General features: G+C 41.7%; 1 protein-coding gene across 2 annotated transcripts in view; it reads right to left on the bottom strand.

Moving 5' to 3' along the window:
* LOC122562819 (protein HIRA) overlaps positions 1 to 12482 on the bottom strand; it is a 107495-nt gene that overhangs the window by 78124 nt on the left and 16889 nt on the right. For both annotated transcript variants that reach the window (XM_043716069.1, XM_043716067.1), the window contains exons 6-8: positions 11508 to 11603; positions 10351 to 10511; positions 5230 to 5397 (exon numbers count right to left, since the gene is read on the bottom strand). In XM_043716069.1, coding sequence (XP_043572004.1) covers positions 5230 to 5397; positions 10351 to 10511; positions 11508 to 11603 — 425 coding nt within the window. The remainder of the gene's footprint in view (positions 1 to 5229; positions 5398 to 10350; positions 10512 to 11507; positions 11604 to 12482) is intronic.

Raw genomic sequence — 12482 nt, 5'->3', positions numbered from 1 at the left:
TGTCCTGCAAGTAGTTCTAGCTTTGGAAGCATTTCCCTACCCATTTGTGGAAATGTATCCACTCCATAGTTAAATATCCCAGAGATTAGATTAGATTAGATTAGATTAGATTACTTACAGTGTGGAAACAGGCCCTTCGGCCCAACAAGTCCACACCGACCCGCCAAAGCGAAACCCACCAAGACCCATTGCCCTACATTTACCCCTTCACCTAACATTACGGGTAATTTAACTTGGCCAATTCACCTAACCTGCACATTTTTGGACTGTGGGAGGAAACCGGAGCACCCGGAGGAAACCCACGCAGACACGGGGAGAACGTGCAAACTCCACACAGAGTCACCTGAGGCGGGAATTGAACCCGGGTCTCTGGCGCTGCGAGGCAACAGTGCTAACCACTGTGCCACCGTACCGCCCAAAGAGCTTCAAAGACACCAGCGAACTGACTACTACAGTGCAGTTGGGGAATAACTTGGAGTTGTCACCATATCCAAGCAGGATGCACGAGAAATGAAACCAGTTCCAAAAGTTTATAAAGGTTAGATCTATTGAAACACGTCCAATTCGGAGTCAGGGAGGAAGAAGTGCTTGAGCTGTTCATTACACTTAGGTTGTCTTCAGTCCACCAAGGTCAGGGTTTGGAAGGCAAAAGGTGAAAAGGTGGTGGAATGTGATTTCAGAAATTATCTTGAAAAAGAATCAGGATCTTTAGGATCAGCAACTTAATGGAATACAAACAAAGCATGACCACTACATCAAGTAGGCAGCTAAAACAGTAAAGACTGAAGACAGACTCCACCTATCCTGTAGTGACTGCACAGTAAAGGGCATTAGGAAGATTCAACTTTTCCATGAGAATTAGGATAATTATTGCTAAGTAGAGGTCAAACCAATCCACACCAATCGTCAGTGAGTAAATAAATCACATGATGCTGAGCCAGGTGATCTCAAACTCACTCCTTGGCATGTGGTGATAGTTGATCTTAACGGATACAACTTAACAAGAGTGAGTGATGCTGAATATAGGATGAGGAAACTCCATTAGAATGAAAGACCAATAGCTAGGACTTTTAATTGCACATGAAAACATAGATAGTTAGTCTGCAGTCCTATCTAATCTATGACTGAGAAATGCGATTAGAAAGAACAGAGACACAAGGTAGAAAGATTTCCATGAAGACAGAAGCAAGGGCAGGAGATATTGAAAGGGGACAGTGAAGCCGGAGGAAAAAGGGAAGGTGAAATGGACATTAAAATTACCAAAGCTGATAAAACACGGTGTCAAGATGGGAGAGAAATGGTGAGCTAGGTAACTAGGGGTGGGATTTGGCGAGCAACAGAGAATGAATATTTTCAAAGCATGGGTCTGAGAGGTGAGCTAGGAGAAAGAGAAAAATTGGAAGGAGCGAGATGAGACTATGATTTGGTGAGAAGGCCCACACTAATACCAAGACTGCTGAGGTGGAGTACATGGTGCATTGTAGCAGAGAAATGAGGAGCAAGGCAGCACCATCCTCTGGCTTAGATTCTACCAAAATCATGACAACAATGAAAGAATCTACTAATAAACTATCAACGTTCACTATCCAGGCCTGCACTTGAAGAGTAGCTGTTAACGGAACTTAACCCACACAACCATATTGAAGTACATAGGATTACAAACTCAGGTCCTAAAACTCAAGTGTTTTTGAGGGTACAAGATTCCTCAGTTTCTTCACTGATTGATTATTTCAATTACTGTGTCAGAAATACACATTTTTGGGAATGAGCGTGATTTTGTGTGAGGGAAATCATGTCTCACAAACTCGATGCAGTGTTTAGAGGAAATTACCAAAAAAAGACCAATGAAAGCAGAACGGTAGACATGGTTTATTTAAACTTTAGAAAAGCCTTCTATAAGGTTCCACATGGTGACTAATCAGTAAAGTTAGATCACATGGGATTCAGGGTGAGTTTGGAAGACAGAGTGGTGGTGGAAGTTTGCTTTTTGGACTGGAGGCCTGAGGTCAGCAGTGTTCCACAGGGATCAGTTCTGGGTTCACTTTTGTTTGCGACTTATATAAGTTATTTGGATGAGAATATAGGAGGTATGATTGGGAAGTTTGTAGATGACACTAAAATTGGTGGGATAGTGGAAAGTGAAGGACGTTATCTAAGATTACAAAGGGATCTTGATCAATTGGGTCAATGGTTTGAGGAGCAGCAGATCGAATTTAATTTAGATAAATGTGAGGTATTGCATTTTGATAAAACAAACAAGGGCAGGACTTACACAATTAATGGTGGAACAGAGAGTCCTAGGGGTTCAGGTACATTATTCTTTGAAATGTTCATCACAGGTAGTCAGGGTGGTTAAGAAGGCTTTTAGTACGCTTGCCTTCATTGCCCAGACCTTTAAGTATAGGGGTTGGGAAGTCATGTTGAGGTCGGAAAGATGTTGTGAAACTTGAAAGGGTTCCGAAAAGATTTACAAGGATGTTTCCAGGGTTGGAGGATTTGAGCTATAGGGAGAGGCTGAATAGGCTGTGGCTGTTTTCCCTGGAGCGTCGGAGGCTGAGGAGTTATCTTACAGAGGTTTACAAAATTATGAGGGGCATGGTATATGAATAGGAAGGGTTTGGAAGGATATGGGCCGGGTGCTGGCAGGTGGGACTAGACTGGGTTGGGGTAGCTGGTCGGCATGGACAGGTTGGACTGAAGGGTCTGTTTCCATGCTGTACATCTCTATGACTCTATATACAGGATATTATTGAGGCCTCTTCTGGAGTACTGAGTGCAGTTCTGGTCACCCTATTATAGGAGGCATTTTATTAAATTGGAGAAGATTCAGAAAAAGATTTATCAGGATGTTGCCGGGAATGGAGGGCTCGAGTTATAAAAACAGGCTGGGACCTTCTTCACTGCAGTGTAGGAGATTGAGAGGTGACATAATAGAGGTTTACAAAATCATGAGGGGTATAGATAAGGTAAATAGCAAAAGGTCTTTTTCCCTACGGTGGGGGTCGTTCAAAATTAGAGGGCATATTTTTAAACAGAGACGAGGAGAACGTTTAAAAAGGACATGAGGAGCAACTTTTTTTACGCAAAGAGTGGTTAGTGTTTGGAATGAACAGCCAAAGCAAGCGATGGATGGAGTTAAACATTTTTTGGAATGAGCATGGTTTTGTGTGAGGGAAATCATGTCTCACAAACAAGATTGAGCGTTTTGAGGAAATGACCAAAAAGATTGTTGAAGGCAGAGCAGGAGGCGTTGTTTAGTTAGACTTTAGGAAAGCCTTCGATAAGGTTCCACATGGTGACTAATCAATAAAGTTAGATCACATGGGATTCAGGGTGAACTTGTCAATTTGGATACAAAATTGTCTTTACATTGGGAGACAGAGTGTGGTCGAAGGTTGCTTTTTGGACTGGAGATCTGTGACCAGCGGTGTTCCACAGGGATCGGTACTGGGTCTGGTGTTTTTTGCATTTTATATAAATTATTTGGATAAGAATATAGGAGATATGGTTAGGAAGTTTGTAGATGACACCAAAATTGGTGGTAAAGTGGACAGTGAAGGAGGTTATCTAAGATTACAAATGGGATCCTGATCAATTGGGTCAATGGGCTAAGTACATGGATGAGTACATGAATAGAAAAGGTTTGGAGGGATATGGGCCAAACAGGTAAGTGGGATTTGTTTAGTTTGGGAATATGGTCGGCATGAACCAGTTGGACTGAAGGGTCTGTTTCCACGCGGTATGACTGTGATTTCCTTTCTGCAGTTGACATCACCTTCTTAAGTCAGGAATTTCCAGAAAGGTGTCACTATTTGCAAACATTTGTAAGGAACGGTTTGATAACCACCATTCTAGCATAAACCATCAATTCCAGGGAACTAAGGGAATAGCTAATAAATGAGAAGTAACTTTATAGGATCAAAATAACAAGTCTGCGTTTCCTAGTTCAGTTTTTGATAGAGATACAAATCAAAACATAAAACTCGACTCTTACAAAACATATCTCTCCTGCTTTTACCTCATGTTGGTTCCATATTGGGCCAGGGATCTGAAGTAGCTAGCGAACAAATGGCATCCAGTCCTTGGCCTTTTTAATTTGTCTTTGCCCACTGAAGTTCCATAAGGACTTGCAGAACAAATGGCTGTATTTGGGAGATCATAGAAATACACCGCCCCTCATAGGGCAATGGGGAAATTTGGGCACTGGCAAGCAACTGTGCATGTCTTTAATCATTTAGATTGAATCAGCATGGACAGCATAAAAAAATGACCAGAAAATACAACTTACAATTCCATGAAACTAAAAGATTGATTATATTTTCTCTTGTTTTCTCTCTCTCAATGCAAAGTTGAAAAAAAACAAATATTTCTTTAGATTAGATTACTTACAGTGTGGAAAAGGCCTTTCAGCCCAAAAAGTCCACACCGACCCTCCGAAGAGCAACCCACCCAGACCCATTCCCCTATGGCGCTGTGAGGCAGCAGTGCTAACCACTGTGCCACCATGCCGCCCACTTTTAAATTTTTCCCCTCTCACCCTATGCCATCTAGTTCTGGACTTCCCTACCCAGGGGAAATGACTTTTGATTATTTAGCCCAGCCAATCCACCCTAACCTGTATGTTTTTGAACTGTGGGAGGAAGCCCACACAGACACAAGAAAAATGTGCAAACTCCACACAGTCACCCAAGGCTGGGATTGAACCCGGGTCCCTGGCACTGTGAGGCAGCAGTGCTAACCACTGAGCCACTGTGCCGTGGAACAGGCCACCACCCTTATAAAAGACACATTCAGGTCCAGAGAGGTTGTTTGGTGATGGTCAAAACTTATACATTTCCAAAACTGGTATCTTGAATGAAGGTAGGTCAAGCTCTAACTCAACAGCAACTTTAATTTATATTTGCCATCCAAATCTAGAAGTTTCACATCCAACAGTGCCTCAAACAGGAATATGCCATTTCCAAGAAGCTGACAACAAAGCAACTTACTGATTTTCTTGATTACCATACCGCTGTATTTGTCTCAAGTTGCTGCTCAATTTGCGCATCAACAACCAAGTATCATTAGACTCTCAAAGACTGTCAGTAAACTCTGGTCCAAAACCATTGTTTCTAAACTTACTGTCTTCTTCGCTGCAAACTAAAATACACAATTGTACGCAACAAAGACTTGCAACTTACACTCTTCTAAAGGAATTACTGCAAGATTCAAAAGATCAGCAAAACTTACCACTACAGTCACTGCTTTCCGGTGGCCAACAAAGTCCATGTTTGTTTTCCAGCCATCTCGCTCAATAATCTGTGCAGTGGGGCCAGAGTTGTTCATTGCATGGGCAGATACGAGGTAATGGCCATCCGGAGACCAACTTAAGCGCAGTACGTGTGTTGTGCCTGCACACTGTAGTAAGATGCAGCAAAGATATGGACAATAACTCTTTTTGATCAGATAAACCATGCTATCAAGACATTTTACAACAATTATCATGACATAAAAGAGCAATAACAACTGTTGTTATATTTCCAACTTTTGCTGAAACACTAGCACACAGGTTATCCTTCTGTAATGCTCACAAGGCATTAACTGATTTAGAATTTGGCCAACACATATTTTCAGATACAAATTCACAAAGTCAATTTGGCTTGAGCTTAGGACAAAAATGATGCAATTACATTGCTCAGTGAATATCTATAGATGGCCAACTATGGGAAGATTGTAGAGAAGCAAATCTGCAGGGATATTACAGAGAAATGCCAACATTACAATATACAATTACAGCAGGTATAATGAGGGACTTTAACTACCCAAATCTAGACTGGAATATTGGGAATGTAAAGGACAGAAGGGCAAATGTTCCTAGATTGTGTTCAAGAGAATTTCCTACTGCTGTCTGCATATAGTTCAAAAAGAAAGTATGCTCTGTTGGATCTAATTCATGAAAATGAAATAAGTCAAGCATCAGTAGAGGATATTTAGCAGAGAGGGGTTTCGGATGACAATGGAGAATGTCAACGGTCAATCCACAGTAAAAGAAAATCAATTGGTCGAGAGCCAACTTTGATGGGCTAAGCACAGAACTGGGCTGTCCAACTAGAATGAAAGGTTAGCAGGAATTGTTATAACTAAGCAATGGGCTACTTTTGAAGAGGAGATATTTTGGATCCAATCAAGAGATATTGTCTCAAAAAGAAAAAGGCTTAACAAACAAATCCAGATGTCTCTGGATGACAAAGGAGATAGAATTACATTAAAGAAGAAATAATGTGTTTAGGACAGTCAAGTAGAAAATACAATAGAAAACCAAGAGGAATATTGAAATGTCAATGGGGAGGAGAAAAATCATATTAGAGAAGCAAAGAGAAATTATGAGAAAAGACTGGCAGCTGAAATAAAAGGAAATCCCAAAATATTCTATTGACATATAAACAGTAAATGAGTGGTGCCAACTACAGACAAAAAAGGGAGGGAACATGGCTAAGGTATTAAATGAATACTTGCGACAGTCTTCAGAGAGGTAGAAGCTACCAGGCCTTGGTGACAGAAGGATTTAAAATTGCCGATGAAGTGGTGTTAGATGGACTGTTGCTAATCAAAGTTGACAAGGCACCAGGACTGGTTGAGATGCATCAAAGCATACTGGAGGATGTAACAGTGGAAATCGCAGGGGCACTGGTCATAAACATTCAGTCTGTCCCAGGCTCAAGCGAAATGCCAGAGGACTGCAGAAGTGAAGACATTATAGGTTTAAGGATAAGCCCTTCAATTTCAAATCAGTCAGTTTAACTTTTGTTAAAGTATCTCAAAACATTTATTCGGGATGGAATTAATAATCACACAGAGAAAGGTGATTGATTAGAAAAAGTCAACATGGATTTCTAACGGGGAAACCAAATTACTGAAGAGGTAATAGAAAGGGTCAATGAGGGTAATGCTGTTGATGTGGTGTACATGAAGTTACAGATTGCATTTGAAATAGTGCCACTCAACAGACTTTTAAGAAAGGTTTTGCTCAAGGAATAAACCAGACAATAACAACTTGGAAACAAAAATGACTGAGTGATAGGAAACAGAGTAATGATCAATTTTTTTTCTGTAGCTGGGGGACAGTATTGGAACCCTTGTTTTTCCTGATATACATCATTGATTTAGATATTGATGTGCAAGGGTCAACTTTAAAGTTCTTGGAAGATATGAAACTTGGAAGCATTGTAACTGCGAAGACAGTGTAGAACCTCGAAAAGACACAGACTAATTAGGGGAGTGGGCAGATAAATGGCAGATGCAATTCAATGCAAGGAAGAGAAATGGTGCATTTTGGGAGGAAAATTGCATGCTTTCATCTTTCAGAGAATTGAGTATGAGTTGGAACGTCTGTTGCAGCTGTACAATACATTTGGAGTACTGCGTGCAGTTCTGCTCACCCTACTATTGAAAGGACATTAATAAACTAGAAAAAGTGCAGAAAAGATTGACTAGGATGCCACCTAGGAATGTTTGAGTTAGAAGGAGAGACTGGATAGACTAGACTAGGACTTTTTTTCCTGGAGTGTAGGAGACTGAGGGGTGACCTTATAGAGGTCAATCAAATCCTGAGAGACATAGCTAAGGTGGATAGTCAACAGTTTCTCCCCCATCGTAGGGGAATCTAAAACTAGAAGGCATAGGTTTAAAGTGAGAGGCGAGAGATACAAAAGTGTCCGGAGGGATAACTTTTACAACAGGTGATGAGTGTCTGGGACATACTACCTGCAGCAGTGGTGCAGGCGAGTACAATTTTGTTATGTATAAAGATTTGGACAGGTACCTGGATGGGATAGGTACGAAGGGATATGGACCAAATACAGGCAAATGGAACTCGAATAATTGTGAAAACTGGGCAGCATAGACAAGTTGAGCCAAAGGGCTGTTCCCATGCTGTAAACCTTTATGGCTCTAACCTAATGCTGTAAACCTCTAGGATTTCAGTAAGGTGTTTGATAAGGTTCTCCACAGTAGGCTATTGCACAAAATACAGAGGCATGGGATTCAGAGTGATTTAGTGGTTTGGGTCAGAAATTGGCTAGCAGAAAGAAGACAGAGGATTGTGGTTGATGGGGAATGTTCATCCTAGAGTTCAGTTACTAGTGGTGTACCACAAGGATCTGTTTTGGGGCCACTGCTGTTTGTAATTTTATAAATGATCTGGTTGAGGGCATAGAAGAATGGGTTAGTAAATTTGCGGACAACACCAAGGTCGGTACAGTTGTGAATAGTGCTGAAGGATATTGTAAGGTCACAAAGGGACATAGATAAGCTGCAGAGCTGGGCTGAGAGATGGAGAACGTAGTTTAATACGGAAAAGTGTGAGGTGATTAACTTTGGAAGGAGTAATTGGAACGCAGAGTACTGGGGTAATGGTAAGATTCTTGGTAGCGTAGACGAACAGGGATCCAAGTACACAGATCCCTGAAAGTTGCCACCCAGGTTGATAGGGTTGTTAAGAAGCCATACAATGTGCTGGCTTTTATTAATAGAGGGACTGAGTTTCGGAACCATTAAGTCATGCTGCAGCTGTACAAAATTCTCGTGAGGTTACATTTGGAGTATTGCGTGCAGTTCTGGTCATCACTTTACAGGAAGGATGTGGAAGCTTTAGATAGGGTTCAGAGGAGATTTACTAGGATGCTGCCTGGTACAGAGAGAAGGTCTTACGAGGAAAGACTGAGGGCGGTTAGTGTCAGCCTTTTCCCTCAGATGGCGATGTCTAGCACGAGGGGACATAGCTTTAAATTGAGGGATAATAGATATAGGACAGATGTCAGAGGTAGTTTCTTTACTCAGAAAATAGTAGAGGCGTGGAACGGCCTGCTTGCAACAGTAATAGACTCGCCCACATTAATGGCATTTAAATGGTCACTGGATAGACATATGGATGAAAATGCAATAGCATAGGTTAGATAGGCTTCAGATTTATTTCACAGGTCAGCGCAACATCGAGGGCCAAAGGGCCTGTACAGTGCTGTAATGTTCTATGCTCTATGACTGACTCTAAAAGCATAAAAATGAGGGATGCAATTCTAAAGAGGCACAGGAGGAGAGGGATTTGGATGCATATGTGCAGAGCATTGAAGGTGGCGGGACAGGTGAAGAGAGCAGTTAATAAACCATACAGTACCTCAGCTTTACCAATAGGCATAGATTTCAGTAGGAAGGAGGTGATGAACTTGTGTAAGACACTTGTTAGACCTCAGCTGAAGTACTGACTGCTATTCATTTCGCCACTCGACCGGAAAGATGTGCTCACATTGCAGACAATGCAGCAAGATGTATAAGAATGGTCACAGGGACAAGAAACTTTACAATGAGGATAGACTGGAGAGAAGAGGCTCAGAGGAGTTCTGATCGATGGTTTAAAATTATGAGGGGGCTGGAAAAAGTAGGGAGAAACTGTTCTTTTTTTAAATATCAAGAAAAGAGGGCGCAATGATCTGCAAAAATAGCAAATGTGATGTGGGATAAAGCTTTCTCACACAATATATTGTTCAAGTCTGTAATGCACTGCCTGGAAATATGTTAGAGGCAGGCTCAATTGAGGACTTCATGGGACATCATACAACCATTTAAATAAAAATAACGCAGGAGAATGGCAAAAACCGCGGTGCACATTGGATTGCCAATGCAGTCATGGTGGGCCTTCTACACTATAATACTTCTGTGATTCAATATAATCAGAGGCACAAGCAATGCACACAATTGTGTGCAATTTCCAAATCACTGCAAGGTTTCTCTATCTTGAGTATCTCAGTAAATAGACCGAACAGAATCGGAGGGTCTGCTAAGCAGCCCAGCTGGTGAGGCAAGTTGGCAAAGTAGGAGATAATCATGAGGAAGAACTGCAAAGGTTTAACTTTTAAGAGCTACCAGGAGCATTAGGTGCCGCTTGATCCAAAGAGAGTTGTTTCTAAAATTCAAAATATACACATTTTAGAGTGCTCTTTAAGGATCACTGGTCAGACCACTCAGTCTCATACAGAACAATGAGCAGCATGCTGTGGTCTAATGTAAAAATAAGATTACCATCAGTTTAAGCTGGGAGTACCTACCATTTATTTAGAAGTGCAAGTATAAAACAGAGTCTCAGGACACCAAACAAAGTGGCATCTACCAATTGTCCCCACCTTTGACACAACTGAGACAGCATGGGAGAGAAAAAAGGATCAGGATAAAAACTTGTATGATGACTGTCCAGAAGGCTGCATTCCGGTTTGCTACAGGGAAATTTTACCACCGGGCTTCCCAGAGGTATCAAAAATGATCAGCGAACTGAAACACTGCAGAAGAAGAAGAAATCAGACATTTGCTGAAACCACGTACTTCATCGAACGGTTTTGTGATGTTCGTCTCCAACTGCCAGTCCATGGTCCTCCATACTTTTAAACTCCGGTCATCTGCTTGGGATGCAATATATTTCCCAACAGGATCCCAGGTGAGGCCCTTCACCAGGCCAGAGTGACCCCGTAACGTTGCAATGATTTCTAAAAGGAGAGAGAGTTGAAAGATACAGTTGTCTATGAAGCTCAGAAGTCGAGAGTGTGGTGCTAAAAAAGCACAGCAAGTCAGGCAGCATCCAAGGAGCAGGAGAATCGACGTTTTGGGCAAGAGGCCTTCATCAGGAAAGTGTGAGGTGATTCACTTTGGAAGGAGTAACAGGAATGCAGAGTACTGGGCAAATGGTAAGATTCTTGGTAGTATAGATGAACAGGGAGATCATGGTGTCCATGTACATAGATCTCTGAAAGTTGCTACCTAGGTTGATAGGGTTGTTAAGAAGCCATACGCTGTGTTGGCTTTCATTAGTAGGGGGATTGAGTTTTGGAACTATGAGATCATATTGAAGCTGTACAAAACTCTGGTGCAGCCACATTTGAAGTATTGTGTACAGTTCTGATCACTGCATCATAGGGAGGATGTGGAAGCTTTGGAAAGGGTTCAGAGGAGATTTACTAGGATGTTGCCTGGTATGGAGGAAAGGTCTTACGAGGAAAGGCTGAGCGACTTGAGGCTGTTTTCATTAGAGAAAAGAAGGTTGAGAGGTGACTTAATTGAGACATATAAGGTAATCAGAGGGTTAGATAGCGTGGACAGTGAAAGCCTTCTTCCAAGGATGGTGATGGCTAGCACAAGGGGACACAGCTTTAAATTGAGGCGTGCTCAATCTCCTGCCCCTCAGATGCTGCCTGGGCTGCTGTGCTTTCCAGCACCACACTCAACTCTGATCTCCAGCATTTGCTGTCTTCACTTTCTCTTATGAAAATAAGAATCTTTCCAATGCACGGAGGTCTGCTCTGCATGCATAACATATGAGCAGTAGCTTTTTATGATTGCAACAAAATCACAGGAAATAAATCCTGTATGGTTTTAATACAAAGGATATCTGGGCTAAAACTGAATTTTCAACACTGCTTTTTGACAGATTCCTATTCATACTTCTAGAACTTGTTCATCAACGTAAAGACCATTTCCAATCTCACCTGGGAACTTCAGAGCATTCCAAATAACAACAGTGTTGTCTATACTGCAGGAGGAGAGCCAAGCATCATGGGGCGACCAAGCAAGGTCCATCACATCTAAAACATAGACAGAATCCTCATCAGTATCCTGCACCAGAGTCTAACATAAAGTGAAGAAAGGAAACCTCAGGCACATAAATGACCTTTTACAAAGGAGAATCTAATCATCTCCTCTATGCATTCAATAGTATAACAAATGAAATCCTTACAATTAATGTTCTAGCACTTACCATTGTCCAGAAACCTGAACTGGATGAGCCACACAAATACTGTGGCTAGAAGAGCAGATCAGAACCTGGGAATTCTGTGTCATGTAACTCACCTCCTGAAGCTTGTCCAGCATCTGTAAAGTACAAGTCAGGAATGTGGTAGAATACTCTCCACTTGCTTGGATGAGTGCAGTCACAACAGCACTCATGAAGCTCAACACCATCCAAGACAAAGAAGCTTGTTTGATTGGTATCCCATCCGTCACCAATGCACTGTGGTAGCAGTGTGTACCTCCATAACGTGCACCACAGCAACTCACTAGGCACTTGCTCACAGCACTGGCCAAATGTGGACCATCTAACACTCACTAGATCAACAGCAGCAGACTAATAAGCATCAACACCTGCAAGGTCCTTTCCAAGTCACACCGTATCCTGAGTTGGAACTAAAGTATTGTTCCTTCACTGTCACTGGGTTCAAATCCGGAACTTTCCTCCAAAACAGCAATGTGGGTGGATCTACATTATGTGGACTGCAATGATCCAAGAAGTTAACTCATTATTATTTTCTCAAGTGTAATTATGGAAGAGCAATAAATGCTGGCCTTGCCAGTGAGAAGACAAAGTCATTACAATCTTGATAATGTTCATACATTAGAAAATTTTACTGCTCAGAAAGCTGAGGGATGCCAATGCTAGAACAAAGTCTTCCACATCACGTGCATCC

The sequence above is a fragment of the Chiloscyllium plagiosum genome, chromosome 25, assembly GCF_004010195.1.
Source record: "Chiloscyllium plagiosum isolate BGI_BamShark_2017 chromosome 25, ASM401019v2, whole genome shotgun sequence".
NCBI lineage: Eukaryota > Metazoa > Chordata > Chondrichthyes > Orectolobiformes > Hemiscylliidae > Chiloscyllium > Chiloscyllium plagiosum.
The sequence above is the reverse complement of the archived record's forward strand: the minus strand, read 5'-3'. Positions and strand labels throughout refer to the sequence as shown.